The sequence below is a fragment of the Benincasa hispida genome, chromosome 8 (genome assembly GCF_027475165.1).
Source record: "Benincasa hispida cultivar pf3 chromosome 8, pf3_genome.v1.1, whole genome shotgun sequence".
NCBI lineage: Eukaryota > Viridiplantae > Streptophyta > Magnoliopsida > Cucurbitales > Cucurbitaceae > Benincasa > Benincasa hispida.
Window position 1 is genome coordinate 46,511,655 of NC_143485.1, and position 24,147 is coordinate 46,535,801.

Genomic DNA, 24,147 nt, shown 5'->3' on the forward strand with positions numbered 1-24,147 from the left:
AAAGAATTGTATCATAAAGTAAAAAATATATGTTTTAAAATTAATAATAAGTTCGGGTTGGTTTTGATTAAATTAGCTCCATAGAGAGGTGTTAAAAAAACTTGTGGACCAACCCAACCCACAAAATTTTCATTTATTTGAACCGCACGGGTTGGATTGGGTTGATCACTCTTTTTGGATCATTGAGTTTTTTTTTAACACCTCTCTATGGAATTGACAATTACCCACTATTAGAAACTCACAATTTATCCAATTATCCTAGAACTTTACTTTAAATTAATAAGGATGAGTTTACCCACCCATAAATCTAATAAATCAATCGAAATTTGAAAAGTGGATCCCAATGATTATGTTTATCATTGTTTTCCTATATTTTGTAATCGTAATGAAATGTGGGGTCCACTTTCATTCTAAAATCAAATAACATAATCTGATTGAGGAATTGAGAATGTTCCATCAAATTGTGTTTGAAATTTATTTTGGGCTCACTAATCGTAATCATTACTGTTACAATATTAAAATTATGAAAAATTCATATTTATTATTAATGTTATCGTTAGCTAGCATTACCTTATTGCTAGGGTATAGGTAACAATAAATATAACATATTACATTTAGCGATATTGATAACAGTAGTAACGGCAAATGTGACATTCATAACTTTAAATAAATTTGATAAAAAAGAATCTAAATATGTTTGCGGTGGTAGCTCATTAAGATTGATTTATCAATATTATGTCCACACCAATTTTCATTACGAATTGGTAAATGCAGCCTAAATGTTTTTGTCGTATATTCTCTTAACAAATATATAAACAAAATGTTCGCTACCAAATTAATAAAAATTTACTTTGAAAAAACGATTTTTTTTTCTGAAAATTGTGGTTTTTTTAAAAAAGAAATGTTTATTCAATTATTCAATTATTCAATTATGAATTAATTCACCTCATGTTTGTGCAAGACTTATATTGCATTTAAATTACTTAATTTTGATTTTTTTTAATTAGCAAGTGAATTAATGAAAATTTAACCTAAGTTAGAACTAGACATAGATTAGTATTAAATTTGATGAAATTAATTTTTTTTGACAAAATTTAGAGGTACAATTCTTACACTTTTAAAGGTTTGAGATTTAAATTTTAAAAATAAAAAAGTTTAAGAATGCAATTGTTACAACAAAAAAAAAAAATAGTTTAGGTGTTCTCATTTCTTTTTGAAATATCTGATCAAACGATCGGTGAAAGCTGATCCGATTCTTCGGCTCGGCTATGAACTTGAATTATTTCCTTTATATTCACAGAAATTCCATAAGATGTTTATTCTCAGAATTACATTTAACAAATTGAAAAGATATCGAATATAAACTGTGTGGCTCTGTAAGATGCAACCATTCAAGATCGATTCTCAATTTTTTTTCTCATTTGATGCTACAATTAATAGAACTCCTACGACTAATAACTGAATTTACTTCATGAAATTTATGTAGCCACAGCAATATCTTTACAGGAACTGAAGACAATTTTATGCAGCTACCAATAATATCTCCTATGATCAAATTGCAGCAGAAAATTTTCAAAACTAGAAGAGTATCCGCTCTTGATAAACATCCAATGCCTTGATGACTTTCTCTATGAACAACTTTCGGTGCAATCTGTATCTGCAGGGGGGCAAAACCTCCATTGTTAGCCATAAAAACAAATGGGAACGTAATGTATCTTCATTAAAATCATATAATTAGCTTAAGAAGGAAGAAGATAACGTGTACTTGATCGAGGCTTCTAGCGTTCTTGTAGCTTGTGACATAGAATCTATTGTTTCAAACAGCAGCACAACAAGGTGTTAACATCTTCAAATATAAGTTATCAAGATTTGTTTCAATGGTTTTAGAAGTCGCTTTGGGTTTTTGGCTTTCATTCGATATCCTATAAGCGACTAAGGCAATTAAATTTGGGAGAGGGCAAGGACTGCATGGCGTACCTAGCAATTTTTGGTCTTTTTCTGACGTGGTTGGAAATGCTGCGAGCATCCGTTGGCACTCTTCTTGTAGCTCTTTAACTGCTTTCTTCTCCCTGCTTGGGCTTGGTGGGATATCCCCATCGGACCATGAAGGCAGAGATCTTGCTGCTGCAATTACTGCTCCGTCAACAAATGTATCTTCCTTGTCAGATAACCGACCTGCTATCGTTATTTTGTCAGTTTGTTCAGCACTTTGTTGAATTACCAAGGGCGTTTTTTCCCCCCTTATGAAGAGGTAAACAAAAGAAAGTTCTCATTAACCATACCATTGTAATAGTAGTTCTCAGGAAGCCCGGCTATATTGAAAACTGATAAGAATGAATCTAAGTGAATACGTGCATTACTGGAGAACTCGATCCTGTCCCAAGGATTCTGCAGTTCCCGAAGTTAGATGTTAAACCATAGACTAAAAATACCAGATTCATGTATGATAATAGAGTAGGACCTCGAATGAAAATTTCCAAATTTGCGATAAAAGAGATTGAGCACACAGGTGATTTGATTCAGTGTGCTACTTAAGCAGTAAATACGCTTTTTTTAAGGGAACAGAATCTTCTTCTGCACATGACTTGAAATAAATTGCATCATTAACTCAAATATTTGGGAAGTCAGGCTTGAGATCAAATTACCACAGGAGATGAAAAACCATATCTCTGCAGAAACATGTGGTTCTTTTGTCCATTCATGTAATTGATGGTCATCTGCAAGTTAAACAAGAGATAGAGTAGACTATTATCTTTACAGGTATAGGCACAGAAGCAATTATCAAGACAATTGAGTTCTAGCATCAAATGTTAATGTTAATAGGTTTTATTGTATGATTCTGGCAAGATGAAATTGCAAATTGTATCAGTTTTTATTCTAATTATGCCACAATATCTTTGTATAAGTAACACAGATTGATACTTCAAAAAAATAGACAATATAAACTTAAAAGTCCCAAAAAGAGTGATTTCTTTGATCTCTTGCTTACAAAGCATAAACACCCAAGACAAAGCCCAAAAAAAAAATTCCCATATCACCCTCCTTTCACAAGTACGAGTGAATTTTAGGAGGAAGAGTAAAACCATCAACCATCTTTTTTATTTTGTTTTCCTTTCTTTCCCCCAGTTCTTTGGCTGTGGAGAGTTGGTCAAGATTCTGCAACAAGTTCAGAGTCTCAGACTAATTTGCTGTCTGCATGAAGATCTAAATTTGGCATTTTCGGGATGGTGACCTATAGGAAAAACTAGGACTCTTTGAAAAGTTGCTACTAGAGATATCTTTTGTTCAACTTTGACACAAAGAAACAATAGTGTTTTCAAAGTATAGCTCTTGGAAGGAAGTACAGCACACCACCTTCGGTTGGATAAAACTATAAACTGCCAATCTACACAAAGTTTGTGTTCCCTTTAAGTGTTATAATGTTGGATTGTAAATCTGTAATCCTCCAGTTGACTGCTTGGAAAAAACATTCTTATCTCCTTTCCTTTTTTCTTTTACAACCCCACCCCCTCAATATTTCATCTTTGATGTGAAAATGGTTTGCCTATAATCAATATGTATGTATGCGTGTGTGTATAATTTTCAAATTGCAATAGTAGAACTTTTTGCAATGATGCAACCAATATCCTTTAATATAAGATTGCCAAGAAAGAAATCATTTCAGTTATGCAGGGGCATTGCTAAATTCAAATACAATAACACAATGAAAAACCTCTTGCCCTTTTTTGATCTGCTGCCCAGCATTTATCATCACCTCAAGCATCCGATCCTTAAAACGCCAGTGGAAAAAACAATTTGGCTGAAAAGAATGGTTCAGCATATCTGCATATTATTATTAGAAATTACACAATTTGTGACATAAAAGAATCAACATAATATACTAATCCTCTGATGCATTTTGAGACATCTTAGCTTTTAATCCCTATCAAAATGTTGCCAACAGTTTTGTAACGCTGATAAAAGAGCACTTTCAAAACCTGATATATAAACATTATTTTTACTGCTTGTTCATAATCCACCCCCCCGGGAAGTTTACCAGCATAAGGAATTAGCATATTTGCATCTTGTACTAGGGCTCCGATCCTTGTTTGCATGTTTATGCATCGTGATTGTGCTATACTAACAGCCCAAATGAACCTTTTAGGATCTTTTGCAAGCCTCTTAATTTTAAGAGGTACACCACTGTGCTGTAGTATTAAAATAAGCCATAAAAGAGCAGCAGGCACATTAGTATAGTATAATGGAAAATTAATAGCACGTTCCATTCGTGTAACAGAGAAAATTTACCCAGTTCCTTTCCCAGAACTCTAAAACACGACGTTGCTGGTCTCTGATGGTTGAAGCAAGATTTTGATCCTGCAGCTCCAACAGTTCTTCCTAAAATGCATAAGAGATTTTACATAAGGCAAGTTAATCATTAAGGAACCGTGAAACTAATAAGAAATGGAATGACCAAAGAAAAACAATAATTGACAATAAAATTTCCAATATACTTCAATATTACTCTAATTAAATTGCATTCCAATATTTCTCATTTACTTCAAATTAACCATAGGCCGATTCATTAAATCATATTATACCTCCGAAAGATATTTTCACTACATAATCATCAATAGAATAATTTCACTGTTTATTCATAGGTACCTCGGAGGCTAGAAGCAAGCTTGTACATTCATCAATACTTGGTAGAAAATCACCATAGAGCTGCCAAAAGTTTTCCTCTCGATCAAATGCATACAACAGAAGACACGCTAACCGTAAATCCCAATCTGTCTGCATCAAAGATATGCCTTATATCAGTCATTTACAAACATAGGAACATAATCAATAAAACTAATAACAGGTATTCATCTAAGAAAAATATGCTTAATGATAACTGGGAATTTATTCAAATTGAATGGGATAAGTTATTAGAGAGCTAGGTAGGGGCCAGAGACATAAATCAAATGAGGTAGACCAGAATAAAATAATAAAACGAATATTTCAGTTAAAATAACAAAAACAAAAGCTCTTAGCTAAGAAATATTATCTTCGATCTTATGTAACTTGGTTTACCTCTGGATTTGTCGAGTTAATTATATCAAATATTGGATGACCCACTGGAATTATATCAGGGAAAAACATCCAGGGGAGTTTCTGGCTTATGGTTAACATTAGTTCTAAAGGAATTTCCATAATAACCTGTGAAACAATAGATAGAGAAAACATCATTCTTAGTTATCACGACCAAATAGCATGTCTCCGTGTGTTTGAAAAGAACTGAGAATTTTAGAAGTAATGCAAAAAACAGACCCTAGCGCGGCGAAGAGGTTCAACATCTTTGGAAGCATATACACCAAATCCATCGGGTCCTTCTTTGAATTCAATTCCATAAGCTCGCATACTTCTAACATACCCTATCTTATAGAAGTCAGGGTCTGCTGGTTCCAACTACGGAAGTTTAATAGTTGTTAAGATTCAACATTAACCCAACGCACGAGGATTGCATTTTACCAAATTATTCATGGCAGACGAGAATTAAATAGTTTAGACATTTGTTAGGCAAAGAATTATATGGTGGTTATAGAGGGATTTCACCTCAGAAGGAGATTCGTCCGCTTTGGGAGGTTGAAGAAGAGGAAATGCGGGGATTTCGGTTGCAGCTTTAATCGGCCGAAGTCTGCTTCTAGGGGAAGTGGAAGAATAGTTACTGAATCTTGATAATGGAAAAGACCGGAAATCCTTGGCCTGTATTAACAATAGAGAAAAAGAAAAGATGAGAGACGAAGGAGAAGAAAGGTTTGTTGACATGGCGAGAACGGAAGAAAGTACCTGCGGGCAGGACATGAAGCGGTGAGTGGGCTGATGGAAGGAGATGGAATTCGCCATTTTAGCTACCGATCAACTGCAAGCAGAGCAAAACGTTATCCACTTCACTTCTCTGCTTCCGTGTTCCCTCCCATTTTTTAACAACAGCGCGGTCTAACGTTTGACTTCACGTTTGTTTAAATATGTTTCTGAAGATAAATTTTCCAGAGTTATTTATTTGAAGATAAATTTTCAATAGTTATTTATTTATAATTTTTTTTCTTTTTACAATGTGTGTAGGTGAAGCCGGGAGTGATCCAAACCTCCGACCTAGTTGGTTCATATCCATTGAGCAAATTTGTTTAAACTTAACAATTTGGTTCAATTGAAATAAGTTAATTAGATATGTGGTTGAAAAACATATTAGAATTCAAATTTTGCCTAGAAGATAAATTTTCTTGAAGCAGTCAGTACCTATTTATATAACCTTGTAATAGCATGGTGCACTTTTCCATTGAAAATAAAATATGATGGCTCCTTTTATTAAGTTCAAAATTGACCTTCAGTATTTTCGAAATGGGATTGGGAAGAGATTCAAACCTTGGACAGTTTAAAGAACTTATTTTCATTTTCATTTTAAGTTGATAATTTGTTTTTTCTGAATTCGAACAAGTGAGACTTGAAGATGGAACGGGCACCGATAGAAATGATACTTGTCTTAACGAGTTGAATTGGGTAGTGCTGTTTTAGATCTTTGCAGGGAGATTCTACAAAAAGCCCAAATCCCAAATGATGACACTAAACAGAGAATAAATTGTGTAGTTAACCTCCACTTGGGTTGCAGGGCCATTTAACCACCATTACGTTACATTATGACCTCAATTTCTGTAGCTATTTATCCCAGTTTATAGCATTTGATGTGAACTTGATGCTCAAGCCTTCTACTGCTTAGACTATAGGTCCTGCGTCAATAGCTTTCCTGTCCATGCGAATCGAACACACCAGTAACCACCAACAGTTCTCTTCCTTCTCCAAGAAAGGAACTAGAAAGTACAAGATTTTGAACTATTGGATTAACATCCAGCTATATAAGTAACTGAAATCTCAAAGCTATTGAATCACCCAAGTTGTAAGTTTATGAGTTATAAAACACTCTCCCCTCAATTGTAAATTTGAAAATTTATAGAAAACCCAATAAGTAGAACAATTATTAATTGGAGAAGAAATGACATTACTTTGATACCATATTAAACTTATTGTAGTCCATTAGCTTAGGCGTCTGCTTCATGTTGGAATAGCCGATTGTTATACATGAACGATTCCACAATAACTTCTTTTTTCCATTTCTTTTTTTTTTCTCCTCCTCCTCCTTCTAGCTAGAGGCTGTTTAAGCTTTAGGCTTTCCATTATATCTATACAAGTTGTAAGAAGAATACAGAAATCACACTTTGTGTTAGCAATATGCACAGAAAAATAAGTACAGAAAAATTGTATCATACATCTCACAACTCATAATACAAACTAATGCACTAGTTCTGGCTGATAAACAAGCAGGAAGTATGATGTGGGGGTTTAGAAGCTTGCCTTCTATTTTAGCGTTCAGTTTAACTAGTTTAAAACCAAATCCTTTTGTGTGGGCTCACCATGTGATTTAGCTTTTGAAATGAAAAGGCAGCAAATGTCATAGAACTATGTTAATTAAGTACACAACACAATACAAAGAAGTAAAAAGAATTTAACATTACCAATTAGATAATTGATACTAAGCTTCCCAACTTTTATGCTATAATAGATTGGAATGAACTAAAAAACTCAATAAAGAACCAAGCAAAGTCGGACAATATTCTTGGAGTACACGACCCTGTGATAAAGTTACTGAATACTTATAAATGCATAGTTTTATATGTTATGATCCACAAATTGCTTGAGTCAATTATCCACTTTATTCTCAATGTCATAAAAATTAGAATCTAGAGATGGTCAGAAATTAATTGAGTTGAATCACATAAAGCAATTGGCTTACTAGAAGATCTTCTCTAGTCTATCCAATTGGTGATGATACGATCCAACAATTCCGACACCTTTCTCAGATGGTCACTGGTATTCTGATCACCAACGAAATTCAAAGTCTCATTTAACTCCATTGCTTCGCCGATCATCGCTTCTCTCAGCAAACACCTAAAAACCCAATTCCTCAAATCGCAATCCGGAACCAAATTAGAATTTACCATGTTCCTGAGAACCTTCAAAGCATCAAGTGTCATCCCCTTCCTGCAAAGTCCCGCAATTAGGGTATTATAAACCCTCTCATCCGGCTTACACGGCGACCCCGGTCTCAGCATCCAATGGAAAATCTTCAAGGCGTCCTTGGATTTCCGCCGCTTAGAATAAGAGAAAATAAGCATGGTGATGATAGGGGTTGAATAAAGAAGGGCATTCCGATGGTGGTTGAGACGGGTGAGGAGAGACATTGTGAGGGCAAAATCGGATTGGGAAGCAAGGGAATGGGAAAGAATTGAAAGGGGAAGAGATTGAAGTGATGGATTTGTAAGGAGAGTCGCGTCCAGAAGGGCGATTGCAGTAGAGTGGTGGTTATAGAAACAGAGACGAGGAAGAAGGAGGTTGATCTTTGTTATAAGCTCGTCATGGGTCAGAGTGGTATTGGGTTCGGAAGCTATGGAAGCAGAAGCAGGAGCAGAATCGGAAATGGAGGAAGAAGAAGAAGAAGAAGAAGGAATGGCGGGAATTTGATAGCAGAGGAGCTGTGGTGGGAGTGGAAGACGGTGTAGGGGAAGAAGCCGCTGCCTTATTCTCTTCATTTCCTCTCAGACTCAATGCGACTCTAATTCCTGCAAGTCTCGTTCTTTTTTCTTCTATTTTTTTGGCCATGTTTAGTTAATTCTTTCAAGAAAAACTCCACTCCGTTTAATCAACTAATATATATATATATATATATTATTAAATATTACATAACTATAAGGATTAAATTAAAGGTAATTTTGTTGGGAGTGTAGCTCAATTATTTATACGGTAGGTTCAATTTTCTTAAGAATTTAGTCCAAGGACAACTTAGGGACTATTTAAAATAATTTTATCAAAATTGAATTAAATTCAAAATAGAAACCATAAGGATAACTATTTACTTTTGTTTTTTTATTGTAGTAGCTAGTTTTTATTTGTTTAATAAGTACTTAAAAAATTTATGATCTATTATTGAGATTTAGCAAAATCTTGATAGAAAAAATATTTTTCAAATGCCAACAAGAACGTAGTTCAATTGACATAATGTTCATATTATCAATTTTGTGGTCTGAGGTTCGATTCCCCCACTTCACACTTTCATTACATCAATTCATTTACTATAATGAAACACATAAACGTTGGATGCCATTGGATTTTGGCCGTTTGTCCCACATCACTTAAACTGGACAAGTGAGAAGCTCAATGCTTGAATTTGAAGAATCTTAGATTAGGATACTTAAGGAGGTTCGAATGATTAAGGACGTTTTGACTTCCACCAAAATAATTCTTTTGATCAGATGCCAACATGTGGGATAGGTTTACATTGAGCAAGTTATTGGACAAATCCAATTTAATGACTTCATTTGGTCCATAACCAGAAATTCCAACAGTAGAGAGGGTGATCTCAATTAGTTGAGTCTGAGTTTGAAGCCAAATGGGAAATTGAGGACCTATGAAACAATATTTCAAATAAAGTTCCTTGAGCTTGAAAGGTGGAATCCAATCATGTGAAATGTTGAAAACCAAAGCTTACGAATTATTTATCTCGATTTCAAAGATTTCCAACTTCGTTAAATCCACTAGGTGAACCTTTGTTATAATTGTGTTCCATGAATTCCCGTAACTAACAAAATGAACTAGTTTTGAAAGTTGTCCAAAACTTGAAGGTATAGTTCCATTTAAAGAGTTATCTGATATAGATAAATGTTGCAACAATGACTAATTACCTATTGAATTTGAAAGTGAACCCCATATATAATTTTCTTAAAGATCCAAGAATCGTAGATTCTTAAATGTTCCCAATGAACTCGGTATCTCTCCCACAAATTTATTAAATGCTAACTCCAAGCATTCCAAACTATTGTGGGAATAATTTGAGAAACTATCCAAAAAAATCTTCAAGTTTAATCTCAAAACTATTGAATCCAAGGTACAAAAATCGTAACTTGCAAAAATTTTGCTGGAAATCTTGGTGGGTGATCTCCATATTATTATTGAAGCTATTAGAACTCAAATCAAGATATTGGAGATTTTTTAATTTCACAAAATCCTGAGAAATTGTACCTTGAAAATTATTGAAACTCAGATCAAGTATTGAAATGCGAGTAAGATTAGATAGCCAGGAAAGTATGGAAGAATTTATCCCATTAACTGATAAATCAAAGACTCTAAGTGAATTGAGATTTAAAATGGCATCTTAAGTATCAAAACTTGAAACACCACAGTTACTTAAGCGTAGCTCTGACAATGAAGAAAGTCCATTGACTGCATGCATCCAATTTGCTACAGTACTCAAATCCGCCCCTCTAAGATTAAGGTACTCAAGAGAAGAAAGACCAGAAAGCCATTGCAAGTTTTCAACATGCAAATTAGGCCATGTGAAGAAAGGTACATCCCAACCAAAAAGATCTAGATAATTCAAATGAGACAAATTTCCTAAATGAATGGGAATTTTGTCCACTAGATAATTCAAACTCTAGTTGCATATAGAGGTTGTCCTACTAAAACTCAAAAATACTGTCAGCAAGCTCCATAACCAAAGCCTTTAAAGACTTACCTGACCCTGAAGACTGAGCATGAGTCGACTGGTGTGGTGTTGTGAAATTTTGGCTGTCTAAGCCCTACTACCATCCTGAGTATCCATGGTCAAAAGACTCTTCCCATCTAGGATGATGAGACTCGCAGTTCAAATGACCATAATACTCCTTCTCGACGAATTCACATGGTGCTGGCATCCACGGCAACCTCAAGCATGCTTGCATAGGATACCCCTCGAGTAGACAACTCCCACACATCTCTACTTGTTGCGAACTCCTTTCCATCAAGTGACCAACTAAGGAAGTCAACTCGACAATGTGGCATCAAAGACCACTTGCCTCATCGCCAAAATCTACAACTTCGATTTCAGACATCCAAGATTGATTTGAAAATTCTGTCATGCTTAACTGACACAAAAAGAAAACAAATCAAACCAAAAGAAAACTTTAACTAAAACTAACTAAGAAGAATTAATTGGCTTTCCCGGCAACGACACCAATTTGGTACACCCAGATTTTACCATCGCTCGTAAACCCTTGCTACATAAATAAAATTTATAAATCACTGAATGAACTACTTATACTAATTGGTAGTACAAGCGACAAATTTGGGGTCAAACCTCAAGGAAGCGCAAAAGATTAGTTCGTCGAAGCTCGTTTTTAGTTAACGAGGAGGGGGAGGGAGGAGGGAGGGGGAGGGGTTGGTGTGGATTGGATAAGTCGAATTGCAAGAAAATAAAATGCAATTAAAAGAAACGACCTAGCTTAAGGGAATTGGAATTGACCAATGCAATTCTTGTTCATCGAGTTATTTAAATGCAATTTTAGTTTCTTAACTATGCCTAGCTTAATTGATTGGAATCCCAACAATGGTCCTAATTACCTCATTAATCCAAATGCATAGAAAACGGATCCACTCCATTCAAATTGACAAATCGCATTAAGTTCTAGGGATAATGCTAGGATGAGTATTCGACTTCCAACGTCTAAACAACACATTCAATGTGGTTTCTCTATAGGTCGATAGGACAAACTACTATTCATTATAGACAATGAATGGTAAGCCTAACTAACCTAGCTTCCATTGAGATTAACCTATAATTATATGTCACATATTACAAGCCGTTCTCTAAGCATTCGAACTACACAACAAATTATTGGTTGTCAATCAATAATAAAATTATGCAATTCATAAACACAAAATTCAGATTGAAACCCATAGACAATAATATAGAAATTTCATTCAAATAGAACTCCCAAAATTTGCATTGTTCCAAAATCCCCTAAACTAGAAAATAACTATAACTTACCTTCCCATGGAGACGAAGAAGACAAATCCCAGCATTGTTCCATTAACTACATGAGATGAGAAGAAAAATGGAAGAAAAATACAAGTGGAGAGGTGAGAAGAGCAGAAAATCGCCCGATTAGGGGTTGATGATTTTTGCCCTAAGTCGAAGAGGACATTATATAGTAGTCATCGAAGCGTTGCAACACTGCGAGCCTCGCGCGCGCGTCCGTCAAATATCGGAGCATTGCAACGCTGATTTGTTTTCTTCATGAAATAGGCAGCTACTACCTTGTAGCGACTCAATGCTCCGTCTAGGGGCAATTTCATCCTTTCACATCTTTTTGAAGCCCAGCTGCTTAAATTAGGTCCTAATTGCTCCAAATTAACCCCGAACAACTTGTAACAACTAATTCCATCTCAAAGATGCTCAATACCTATAAAATCATTAAATAAACACATTAAACATAGTAACGACCTATAATTAAGAAGAGGAAAATAACACATTTTTTTGTGCTATCAAGATACAAAGACCAATAATGTGCATTAGAAACCAAAAGATGCACACGACTTCATGGTAATGTGAAATAAATCATATGATAAGAAAATAGTGGATAAAGAGAGAAATGACAAACTAATTGCATTAAGCAAGTAGATGGAATGGGTTTGTAAGTTGAAAGGAAGTAAACCCATATATATTAGTTGGGTTAACTACTGGTACAATTATTCTTAGAAATATACACATCCTATCAACCCAGATAAATAAGGGGACCCTTTGAGAACATACAAACAAAAGTTAATAATTTTGAAATAAACCTATCCAATAAACAGTACCTAACAATCACTGTTCATCAATATGATGGAGTTAGCATGCAATTATCGGAAGAAACCAAGATCAATAAGCACTCTAATTCATTAATTTTAGCAATCAATTTCAGCATGTTCATAAGGAAAATGAGGGTTTCAAAAATTACCTTTGTAGAATCTTTTCGATCCACAAATTCAGCAACAACCTTCAATCCAAATAGATGTAACCACCACTTGATCTTCCTTACTATTCTCTTGAACTTTAGATTCGATGGTTGAACCCAAAATGAGCTGAGATTAGAGGGAGTTTTTATGGAAGAAGACTGGTTTTTGGTGTTTTGGAGTTGAAGAACTCTTCTTTAACAAATTTCTGGATTTCAGCAAATTCTCTCTCAACTTAGCTGAATAACTTTTGTTTTTATTCAACTAGTTCATGCAACTCTCTTGCATGAAGAGGTGACACTAATCCCACCCAATTTTAATGAAAAATGAGTGTTCATTGTTAGAATAACCCACTTAGTCCATAATTTTCAATTTTAATATCAAAACAATTTTATTTAATTTAAATTTCATAAATTAAATTAAGACAAAAATGAATTTGATATAAAATTGCAAATTTCAAATTTTAAATAAAATTAATTCAAATAATTAATTCTAAATAAAATTAATAATTAATTAAAATAATTTAATATCCAATTTTAAATTATTTACACCACTAATTCTACAAACATGAATTCATGTAATTTTAATATTGAAATCATATTTAAATATTATCCGATTCTCCAATTTTGATAATTAAACGTATAATTATATCGCATATAATTACTTATTCCCTAAATTTGAATTTGAACATTTCAAATTAAACTCATCACGCTATTCTAAGGTTTAATCCGTTTGTGAGCTAGTAGGGGACCTAATGAACCTATAGATCATTGGCTCTAACGATCCGAGATTAGTTGACTAAACTCTTTAAATCAAATGAATCAACGTTAACTACCAAGTCACTCCACTAAAGTCCAGTAGTTGCACTCCTCTCACTCTAGTTATATTTCTGTCTACTTGATTTAACTGTAATTAGTAAGTCGACCATTTACAGTTTGTTCGTAATAACGGTTGGGTCAAATGTTGTTTTACCCCAGAGATTATAATTGCTCCTTAAGTTTCACTGATCCTCTAATGAACAATTGGTTTGTAATCCAATCACCGAGACCCTCTCAGGCCAACGAGAGGGTGGGACCCCTTTTTCAAGACCTAGAATTAGTACTTAAGAGAACAACCTCTCTACTAATCCTAAAAGCGGGTAGGAGTGAATTCCATCTTGCACCATTTGTCCCTAACTATCTACCTAGTCTTACTCCTGAAATGGGAGGCTTATTAAGCCGGCACTGTTGAGCCAACTCTCACCTATGCAAATTTAAGGATAATCTTGAATAAATAGGAGTTCATAGTTAGCTCAGGATTAACGTCGAGTTACTTAGGTCATCAATTTGAAATAGTCAGTCTTAAACAATAAATAGCATTATAAAGTAAGAGTGACTTATTTCTTGGTCTCGGTCTTACGCAAACTCATTGCATAGGACACCCCCACTCACATGGCTCTACATGAACGATTCGAATCACATCGTTTGTACTAAATACAAAGTGGGTCACATCCGATAGTGTTACCAGAATAAGGTGTCCAACCTTATTCATATACTATAGATCGTTTTGACTATTTATTTGAACTTGATCCATTTTTATGTCTCCATATAAAGTCCAAGTATTCATATAATAACCATGGATCTTAGTTTATTGGATTTAGTCTTGACAAGTGCAATTTACATATTCAATAATAGTTTTATGGAATAAACCTCAATAATATCTTTATTGCAAATAAAATATATTTAATATTAACAAACTGCGGGTTTTAGGACATACAACCCATCAAACTCTTTACTGCAAATAGAATATGTTTAATATTTACAAACGGCAAATTTTAGGACATACAATCCAACACAATATACAATAAACCATTATAAAAATAGGGGATATGTCAATGATAAATCCAATAAACAGTACCAAACTACTACTGTCAATCAATCTAAAATACATTAAAGAAACCTAAAAAAACAAGGGGATGTGACATACAAATGTGAATCCATTTAAACAGAGACCAAAATAGACAAACAATTGACAAACAGAGACCAAAATTTACAAATTGGACAAACGTGACTAAAATTTACAAAATGGACAAACAAAGACCAAAATGGATAAACAATGGACAAATAATATACAAACAATGGACAATCAGAGACCAAAATGGACAAACAATTAATATGAAATCATCCATCGGAGACCAGCAATGGACAAACAGAGACAAAAATTTACAAAAATTTCAATCGAAAATATAAAACTAAATTGAAGCTATTGAAACTTTTGAGCTAAAATTGGGAAAACAAAAAGGACCTCATCATCGACTGGGAAATGGAAAGAAAATTACCTTATACCTCATCCCCCCCACCAAGCTCCACAATGGATCCTTCAGCCCCTACCACTCTCCAAACGAGAACCTTTGCCCTCCACCAAGCAAAATCATTCCTCAACCAAACAAGAGAAAATCGATGAAATGATAGATAGAATGAGAAAATCGAACGAAGCGGCAAAGGAAATCCTTCATTTGGAGCGGCAAGGGAATCCTTTATTTGAATCGACAAAGGGAAGAAGGAATGGACGCATTTGGAACAATAACGAGAAGGAGGAAGTCAGACAAAACCTCAATCAGATCTAGAGAAAAATATGCAAGAGGAGTACTACCCTAAACGTAGATTTATAGATCTGTGAAGGGTTAGATGAAATAAAGTTAAGGGCTTTAAGGATACAGATCTAATTTCGATGGAGATGAAGAGACACGAAACTAGATCTTAGGAGTGGCATCGACAGAGATGAAAGAGACAAAAAGTACATCTAAAGAGTGGAATCAACGGAGAAGATAGAGAGAAAAAGCATATATGAGGAGTGGAATCGACATAAATGGAAGAGACGAGCCAAGACTTGAGCATTACAATCGACAGAGAAGAAAGAGAGACGGGAGAGATGAGCCAAGAAACAAGAGAGATGAAACCGAGAGGTTGCAAATAGTGAACACTGTAGAAATCGTGGATTAGAGAATAGTAAATATTGTTGTTAATTTGGGATATAAAAGTTGGAGCCTCAAACAATAACCCACTCCACCCTACTCTGGAGCCTCAAACAATAACCCACTCCACCCTACTCTACTCTAAGGCCAAACAACCCCTTAATAATTGTAAGAATATAGAACTCTTAACCAATTACAAGCAAATATTTACTCAACTACGGCTAATATTATTATAAAGGTTTCTTCACAATGGAGCCTGGGTCATGTCGTAAGAATTTAGGTCATTATTCGAAAGGCATATACTTATATATGGGTAAGTTTTGTACAAATTTCTAATTAAAAAGCTACCATAGGTCATGATATTAAATTTATGTAACATGTCAATATTTCTATTGATGTTTCCACATTTTAGTACATGCAACATCGACATGAGAGATCAAATTAGTATTTCCATTATATTGTTGAAAAATAATAAAAGATAAAAATTAAACACAAAAATGTCACTAATGTAAATATAATATAGTTAATAAGTATGTTAAAAAATGTAAAATGTTTGTTTAATAATTTAAGTAAATATTTTTTTTTGTTCTTTTTATATTTTTTATAATTTTTTTAAAATATTCATCAGCGTGAGATTTTACCCATATTTTCATCCACCTTTCTATAAAATTGAGTCTCGGCGTTCTGTCAACATTAATGTTCATTAGACATTAGGCAACATATCCTGCAAAAAAGGGCTATTAACGTCTGAATTGGCCCATTCATAATAGATGGGTCATTATAAGCCCAAAAAGAAACGGCCCATAATATATAAGCCCAAGAAAGCCCAATCCGGACCGGTTAAAAGAGTGTGAAGCAAGCTTCCCGCCTTTTCTCGATTCATTAGCGCGCCACTGGAATCTGAAATCTGAAATCCGCATTTTAATTTCTTCTTCCAAAGGAAGCTGTCGAGGGATTACTGATTGAGACGATGTTCGGGAGAATCAGATCGTCTTCTTCATTGGATTCCTTGGAGCGGCCGCCTTCCAAGATTCTTAAAGATGATTGTCTCTCCATCTATGGTTCGTTCTCTATCTCAATCTTTCTTTTTAATCTAATTATTGATTCACGTCTATAATCTGCCGATGTCTCGTAACCCCCACCTTTTTTTTTTTTTTTGAGTTCTTACTGAAATTTATATGTTATGATTGGCTTTTTTCCAATTTCCGGAAATTAATTATTGTTTGGATTTGAAAAATGTCATGTTGGGATGCCTTGTTCTTTTGTCTTCTTTTAGTTTTTCGGTTTTTTAGCCACTTAGTAGAGTGAAAATCGATGTCTATTCTGATCGAAAGTGGTAAGTTGAATTGGTTAGTAGTGGAAATTGTTGAAGATCTGGTTTTTAAGGATGTTAAGAATCAGGAACAATTAGATGTATTTAGTTACCATAAAGAACAAGGATATTATCATGTTACTTGGTATTGATTGTCGAGAATGATTCTTGAATTTTCTTTTCACTGTTTAAAACTTAACAGAAGCTGGACCTGCTGTGTCGGTTTATGTATTTGAGAGCTGGTATTTTCCGGGTCATAGCTCATTTTTATCGGAGTCTATTCAGGTTTTAGTGTTGCGTTCCAGTAGATAATTGACATCTACCATTTTTTTTTGAGGTGTGGAGTTCAAATCTCCATGCCCCTATTGTAAATAAAAATATGCTCTTATGATTTTTCATATCAAGGATGTTAAAGTTATAAGTGATGGAAACTGTAGTGCTTCGTTGGAATTAACAAAGTTCTATCTGATCATTTCGGTTAGCTTTTGGACTTGTCTTAGGCATGGATGATTCACTTCACTTTCCTTTTAAGATTAGACTGCAGCCCAGAATCTGATGTGGGAGATGAGATGGTGTTGTACGTTAAGATTTCAGATTTTGGGTTCTAAGACTTATTTTATTAGAACAATCGTATAACAACATTCTTTGAAGTTATTTAGTTTCTCTTTCTTCTTGCAGAGACTACCTTAATGAAGCTTAAACACGGTTCTCAACATAACTCAAGTCCACCCATAAAGGAAGATGCCTTAGAGGATGGAGAAATTGATTCTAACTCAAGTTCATCGTGCAATGAGGCAATGAACACAGAGGCATGCACAAGTTTTTCTAAGAATTCTAATGAGTTAGCCGAGTCAACTAAAGAAGATTTCATGACTGTAGATTCAGATTATTCGACTACAAGTATTACCTCTACACCTGAAATTTCTGAGAATTGTCAATCAACAGAATATTCAACACAGCGCAGGATGAAGAACTCTATTCTTTACCTATTCTCTAAATTCAAGAATTCTCCAGGAATTTCAACAATCATGGAGGAGCCAATGACAACGGAAGACTTCTGTTGTGTAGTTATATCACCGAGTTCTAGTGCATCTCAGTCTACATCCAATATCGAGCTACATTCAGAGCAAGAATCCATTGGTTTGTCGACAATGTTACCGGAAGAGGTTCTATAACTTGGTGGCATGATCAAACATTAGCCATTCCAGATTCAGTCCCCTCTGGCAATGAGTTTTCATTCACATCTTCAAAATCTGTTTAAATCATGTTGTAATGGCCACTATGCAGAATGTAGGGGAAATGTATAATTATTATATCTGAACATGAGCGAAATTATGATGTGACTGATTTTTTCTAATTCACCAGTTATGATGAAAATTTCTTTGGAGTCTTAACATTCAAAATGGATTTCTCCTTTTTTGTTTGGATAAAAAGTTCTGTGAGGAAGATTACAGGGCTCTGCTGACATCTTATTCTATAATTCAAGATTACAGACAAGAATGCTCACAATTTTCACTGAGTACATGGATGCTTCATAGACACCATCACTCTATCAGCCATGGTACAAGAGCTGGCTCCCACTCTACCAATTCACCTTCTCTGAACCAGAGAGCTGCATAGACGCAAAATTTAATGTACTCTCAAGAATTCTTAGTCCATTTAAAGGAATTGCTAATAAACTTAATGGTGTAAAGTCAGTTATGCGAACCTAAACTAAATTCAGTAAAAGACTACCAACTACAATTCAATGAGCACAAGAAAAATGATTTATCTTCTGTAGTTTCTAACCTCTGAAAAATGAAAATTTTACCCTAACAACAAATCCACTGATTATAGTATTGTTATCGAGAATGTAAACGAGTTGACCCTTTTCAAAACCACACAGTGCTTCTTACCTACTTCACGCTTGCCACTCTCAGGACTATCACTCCCATGAATCACATTCCTGCCAAGAATTTCAAAAATAAGTTCATTCTAATGTACATACAATAGCATACAAAAAATTACACCAAGAATCAAAATTTATAAGGCCCAACCTTCCTTTTTGAATAGCAAGATCCCCTCTTATTGTTCCTGGCTCAGCTTCGAGAGGATTTGTAACTCCGATTAACTTACGTGCTGACGCCACAACACCAACACCCTCCCATGCCTAAATAAACACAATTAACGTTGACAGGAAAGTTACAAGATAGTTATTTATTTTTTATAGCAGGCCAGAATACATCAGAAATAGAGTTATGAGAAACATACCATACACACAACGGGACCTGATGTTATGTACTCAATTAAACCAGGAAAAAAGGACTTGCCCTTGAGATCTTTATAGTGTTCCTGTAATAATATAAGACTAGTTGACTAGAGAGACAACAAAACCATGGTTGAGAAAGACATCAAAGGAGAATGTTTAATGGAAGTCTCAAACGACCAATTAGCTTATGAAATATTCTTTCAAATTATTTATATAGAAATGAAAATTAAGCCTATAGAACTCAAATACTTTAGGCTCCCTTTGGTTATCATTCGGTTTTTTGTTTTTAGTTTTTTAAAACTAAGCCTATAAACACATCTTCCACCTCTAAACTTTTCGTTTTGTCATCTACTTTTTACCATTATTTTTAGAAACCAAGTCAAATTGTTTTTGTTTATAGAATTTGCCTGAGAATTCAACTTATTTAAGTAAGGTGCAAACCATGGTAAGAAATTGAGAGGAAATATGCTTAATTTTCAAAAACTAAATGATTACCGAGCGGGGTTTAAAAAAGCCTAAATTAAAACAAAATTCAAATTCTCCAAGAAACTTTGAAACATCATGGAGAATGACAAACCTCAGCCAAATCCTTAGAGCATTGGAAGAGTTTCAAGCCAGTAAGCTTAAACCCTTTCTTCTCAAATCGCGAAATTATCTCTCCAACCTAACAACAAAATCAGTTAAACCAAGGAAACTTCAGAATGCACATCAAGCAGTTCTCCGCTATAATTACGGAAGAAAATATGGATTCTTTCATTTCTATTTCTGTTTTTTCCTCTTTAATTTGACATTATTCAACACAAATGAACTTACATTCAAGAATTGAAACCTTAATAGCACAGGAGCTGAACAACAACCAGAGAGAAAAAGAGGGAAAACCCAGAAATTAAGGGCAAAATTATCAGGCCGTAAAGGAAACTCACAAGGCCACGTTGAACACCATCAGGTTTCACCATAATGTAAGTCTGGTCGACTCGCTCCTACACCTCAAAAGTAAAAAATCGATTAATCTGAAAATAGACTGATTAAAGGCCAGTTGAATCGAACAAAAAAGAGAAAGAAAAGTGAGCAAACCAGGGAGGCAACCAAATGGGGCAAAAAGATGAAGGATTCATTGTCAATGGAAGAAGCACGAGAACGAGTAGAAATTTTGGAGAAGAGATGGGAATTCGAAGGGAATGCTGAAAGAAGGTCACGACGGCGTAGGGCGGCCGTCCGGGAGTGGGTTAAGCTGCAAAAGGTTCTGGTCGGCGGCCGGAGAAGTGGCGGAGCTCCTCTTCCGAAGACGGCCACAGCTTCCATTTCGCCCTCTTATTGGAAAAAGCCCAATCCAAAAGGTAAAAGTACAGAGGCAAAGTTCTTGCTTTCGCCTGCAGTCCCACTCCCTTTTCACAAGGATTTTCAAATATATAAAATTTTAACTTTTTACATCATGCGTTTATAATTTTTTCCCCTTTTGGTAGTTAATTGTTTTTGTTTCTACCTCAAAAATATTTCTTCCGAATGGTTAAATTAAAGGGTCATGGGAAATCCAAGCATGGAGATAAATTCGAGATTAAATATTCGATTTTTCAATTTTATATTTTGTCCAAAAAAAATTTAAAAATTTAGATTCTTTTGGTAACTATTTTATTTTTTTTATTTTTTAATAATTAAGTTTATAAATATCACTTTAATCTATTGGTTTCTATATTTTCTTATCTATATTTTAGGAGTGTTGATATGAAAATCCTAGTAATTCGAGAATTAGAAACCCTTTATTTTTTTGAACTTTAAAACTCCTAAAATTAATCGGCACGACTACAAGGAGAGTTGGATAAGGTTACCTTATGATGACATACTAGGAGGTAAGGAAAACTAGTCCTCTACTCAAGGTTTGAATACTCATCAAGCAAGTTGATCGATCTTAATTGAATGTTCAAACATGCAATGCAATCCTATATTGAGAATTGCAAAAAAGGTAGCTATGAATCTCCTTCATTAACATAGAAGAAAAATCTCATTTCCAAAAGTTAAAATCTAAAACTCTTTTGTAAAATCTAATGGTTAGACTTTAATTAGTCTCCCAAAATCCGAATGTGTTTCATCATAGATCTTAGTAAAATAACAAAAAAATAAAAAAACTTTTATTTAACATATTTTAGAAAGGATAAAAATTGGAAACAATAAAACTACATCCAAAATTATTAAAGAAAACATAAATTATAACTTTGAAGCCGTAACAGTTTATATTAGGTATTTTCAAAATCAAAACTAAGTTTTGATAACTAGAAAATGTAGTTAAAAAAAAAAAAAATTGCTTTTCTTTTTAAAAATTGACCAAGAATTCAAATGTACATATAGGAAAATTTAAAAATCACAAGTAAGGAATCGTGAAAACAAACACAATTTTTAAAAAACAAACAGCTATCAAACAGGGCCTTAATCTTCATCTTTGAGATTTGCATTATCCTAAGCCTTTAAAAGTATCTAATAAATCTCTAAAATTTTGAATTTATGTCTAACATAGAACATTGAACTTTCATTTTTGTGTCAAATAAGTCCTTAACAGATGAAAAAATTTATAAAATTAATTGATCTATAAGATATAAACTTTCATGAATTTTACAAATTTTAAAAGTTTAAGTCTCGTTTGATAACTATTTTGTTTTTCTTTTTTTAATTTTTGAAAATTAAGTTTTAAAACTCTACTTTCATGTTTAAAATTTTATGGTATGTTATCTAGTTTCTACCAAAGTTTCAAGAAGCAAGGCTCTTCACATGAGATTTTCTTAGAAACTTAATTCGTGGAGTATAGTAAAGTAGACACAATCTCTAATACTTGATCCTTTGATGTCTTCTCTAGCACAAGGGATAAAAGTTTAAAATCTCTAATTCTTCAATCTTCAAGGAATTGCTTTAAACTTCGATCTTCTAGAATTCAAGGAAATTTTAATCTTGCAAGTCTTCAATCTTCAGAAGGTTGTAAAGTTGAGATCGATTCGAGTTTCAATCTTCTAAAATTCAAGGAAGTCTCATATTTCAAGTCTTCAATCTTCAGAAGGTGATAATCTAAGATTGATTAAAACTTTCAAGTCTTGAGAGCTTTAGAGCCTTAATCTTGATCTTCAGAGCTTCAGCACTTTGTTGCCAATTTTTTTAACCCACCCTAAATGAAAGGGCAATACCTCTATTTATAGAGCATTTACATGGGTTTTAGGTGAGTTTGGGCCCATTTGCCTTTGGGCTTTTGAGCTTTAAGGTTGTTAGTTTGATGGCTGAAGGGAAGATGTATAACCTTGTCGTTCTTGTTCTAGCCAATACTTACCATGGCTTAAAGCTGATAACTGAATCTTCAACTCCGATTGAATGCATGGATTTTTATTTTTCCATGCATTATGTTTATAGTTGGCTAGCCCATTATTTTAATACCCACTACTCCATCGCAATGAATATTTTGTTGGTGTTGACAATCAATAAGCGGAAGCAATTTGGATCTTAAACACTAATTCTATTAATTTTTGCAATCAAGTAAGCATGTTCATAATAAAGAAATAGGGTTTCTGAAAAATACCTTTGATAAACTCTTCAAATCTTCAATTCCAGCTTGAACTCTTATGTCCAACAGGTTGTAGACCACCACTTGATCTTTCTTACTATTCTCTAGGACCTTAGATTGGATTGTGGGATCCAAAATGAGAATGAATTAAGAGAATTTTGAAGAGAGCTTTTCTGATTTTTGGTCTCAATGTAATAAAGAACCCTCTTCATTTTAATTCTCTAAAATTTAGCAAATGCACCCCCAAATCTCAGTTGAATGAAAATTATTTTTGATTAATTTTTGTCATGCATTCAGAATGCATGAATAAATGACACTAAAACATGAAATATTGAGTGGAAACCATGGTGTCAAAGGTGGGAATAACCCACTATGGGTATTTCTTCAACTAAATTTAACAAAAAATTTAATTTTCTTATTTTTAAATTGAATCCAAATTTTAATTTTAAATTTTGAAATCATAATTTTGTTGGGTTTTATGTCCTAAAACTCGCAGTTTGTAAAATGATAAACATATTCTATATTCAATATACTTATTATTGATTTCATAAATTGTATAAAAGTTTAAATCCAATAAACTAAGACCCATGACTATTGTATTGTTGGGATTAGTGTCCTAATTCTCCCGGAGTCTCATTATTTTGTAAAGATACACATTGTTCAATGAATAAAATAATTGTTGTTTAATTCTGGCATTTACTCATATCCAATAAACAAAGCTCCTTAGTTATCTTATGTGAACTTAAGCATGTATATGTGATATACAAGTGGATCATGCCTTAAGTGATAACCTAAATCGGTATGTAGTATAAGGATTAAGGTGGGATACCTGATCCTGGTGCCACTACAGATATGATCCGCTTTGTAGAAGTTTGCAAGTGTTGTAAACTACTACAGATGGTTGATCCTGACCATTCATGTGGAGACGTGGAACGGGGGTGTCCTATACAAAGAGTTTGTATAAGACCTGGACCACGAGATGACTAGACTCTGTATATAATGTCGTTGATATTAGAGACTTGCATCTCACTAAATGACCATAGGTGACACGACCTCAATCTTGAGTGTTTTGGAAACTCCTCCCTTTGAGGGCAGTTCTTTGATTAGTATGGGTGAGAGTGGCCAGATTGCTAACTCAACATGCCTACATTTTTTGGGACTTGTCTAATATGGGAGCTGGGAACTCAATCCACAAGATGGAATTCACTCCTTTCCCCGAAGCAGGGATAAGTAGAGAGATTGCTCCCTTAAGGGCTGATTCCGGGGCTTGAACA

The 24,147-nt window shown here is 34.1% G+C and overlaps 4 protein-coding genes across 9 annotated transcripts; 1 reads left to right on the top strand and 3 right to left on the bottom strand.

Moving 5' to 3' along the window:
* Positions 1–1,382: 1,382 nt before the first annotated feature.
* On the bottom strand, positions 1,383–6,101 carry PTAC14 (plastid transcriptionally active 14). 4 transcript variants are annotated; one of them, XM_039021046.2, is made up of 13 exons: positions 5,812–6,101; positions 5,578–5,727; positions 5,293–5,430; positions 5,056–5,181; positions 4,645–4,773; positions 4,288–4,377; positions 4,037–4,187; positions 3,713–3,822; positions 2,646–2,717; positions 2,283–2,388; positions 1,978–2,175; positions 1,766–1,808; positions 1,383–1,657 (listed from the first exon to the last, which is right to left on the bottom strand). In XM_039021046.2, exons 1-13 carry the CDS (start codon positions 5,866–5,868, stop codon positions 1,579–1,581), a joined length of 1,449 nt encoding a protein of 482 aa, XP_038876974.1. In that variant the 5' UTR covers positions 5,869–6,101; the 3' UTR covers positions 1,383–1,578. The 4 variants fall into 4 exon arrangements, with proteins under 4 accessions (XP_038876974.1, XP_038876973.1, XP_090172292.1 ...); XM_039021045.2 differs by having other exon boundaries at positions 1,978–2,178; positions 5,812–5,971; XM_090316166.1 differs by lacking the exons at positions 5,056–5,181; positions 5,293–5,430 and having other exon boundaries at positions 5,812–5,970.
* A 365-nt stretch (positions 6,102–6,466) lies between these two features.
* EMB1025 (Pentatricopeptide repeat (PPR) superfamily protein) lies at positions 6,467–8,710 on the bottom strand. 3 transcript variants are annotated; one of them, XR_016531137.1, is made up of 3 exons: positions 7,811–8,710; positions 7,023–7,199; positions 6,467–6,830 (listed from the first exon to the last, which is right to left on the bottom strand). XR_016531137.1 is itself a non-coding variant. In XM_039021048.2 (2 exons), exon 1 carries the CDS (start codon positions 8,604–8,606, stop codon positions 7,824–7,826), a length of 783 nt encoding a protein of 260 aa, XP_038876976.1. In that variant the 5' UTR covers positions 8,607–8,710; the 3' UTR covers positions 6,856–7,199; positions 7,811–7,823. The 3 variants fall into 3 exon arrangements, 1 of the variants encoding a protein (XP_038876976.1); XR_016531138.1 differs by having other exon boundaries at positions 6,467–6,766; positions 7,811–8,704; XM_039021048.2 differs by lacking the exon at positions 6,467–6,830 and having other exon boundaries at positions 6,856–7,199.
* Positions 8,711–16,648: 7,938 nt separating this feature from the next.
* LOC120069295 (uncharacterized) lies at positions 16,649–20,697 on the top strand. Its single transcript, XM_039021008.2, has 2 exons — positions 16,649–16,836; positions 17,766–20,697. Exons 1-2 carry the CDS (start codon positions 16,746–16,748, stop codon positions 18,260–18,262), a joined length of 588 nt encoding a protein of 195 aa, XP_038876936.1. The 5' UTR covers positions 16,649–16,745; the 3' UTR covers positions 18,263–20,697.
* On the bottom strand, positions 18,456–20,859 carry NDPK2 (nucleoside diphosphate kinase 2). Its single transcript, XM_039021007.2, has 7 exons — positions 20,410–20,859; positions 20,259–20,315; positions 19,913–19,999; positions 19,338–19,418; positions 19,124–19,236; positions 18,983–19,032; positions 18,456–18,699 (listed from the first exon to the last, which is right to left on the bottom strand). The coding sequence occupies exons 1-7, from the start codon at positions 20,635–20,637 to the stop codon at positions 18,632–18,634; spliced, it is 684 nt and encodes a 227-aa protein (XP_038876935.1). The 5' UTR covers positions 20,638–20,859; the 3' UTR covers positions 18,456–18,631.
* Positions 20,860–24,147: the final 3,288 nt, after the last annotated feature.

Coding starts and splice junctions, on each gene's coding strand:
- PTAC14 (XM_039021045.2), bottom strand. CDS start 5,868: ATGGCGAATTCCATCTCCTTCCATCAGCCCACTCACCGCTTCATGTCC. Junction 3,823..4,036: donor TATGCTAATTCCTTATGCTG/GTAAACTTCCCG, acceptor AATAATATGCAG/ATATGCTGAACCATTCTTTT. Junction 1,658..1,765: donor ACGCTAGAAGCCTCGATCAA/GTACACGTTATC, acceptor GCCCCCCTGCAG/ATACAGATTGCACCGAAAGT.
- EMB1025 (XM_039021048.2), bottom strand. CDS start 8,606: ATGAAGAGAATAAGGCAGCGGCTTCTTCCCCTACACCGTCTTCCACTC.
- LOC120069295 (XM_039021008.2), top strand. CDS start 16,746: ATGTTCGGGAGAATCAGATCGTCTTCTTCATTGGATTCCTTGGAGCGG. Junction 16,837..17,765: donor TGATTGTCTCTCCATCTATG/GTTCGTTCTCTA, acceptor TTCTTCTTGCAG/AGACTACCTTAATGAAGCTT.
- NDPK2 (XM_039021007.2), bottom strand. CDS start 20,637: ATGGAAGCTGTGGCCGTCTTCGGAAGAGGAGCTCCGCCACTTCTCCGG. Junction 20,316..20,409: donor CCCATTTGGTTGCCTCCCTG/GTTTGCTCACTT, acceptor TTTGAGGTGTAG/GAGCGAGTCGACCAGACTTA. Junction 20,000..20,258: donor ATGGTGTTCAACGTGGCCTT/GTGAGTTTCCTT, acceptor TTTTGTTGTTAG/GTTGGAGAGATAATTTCGCG.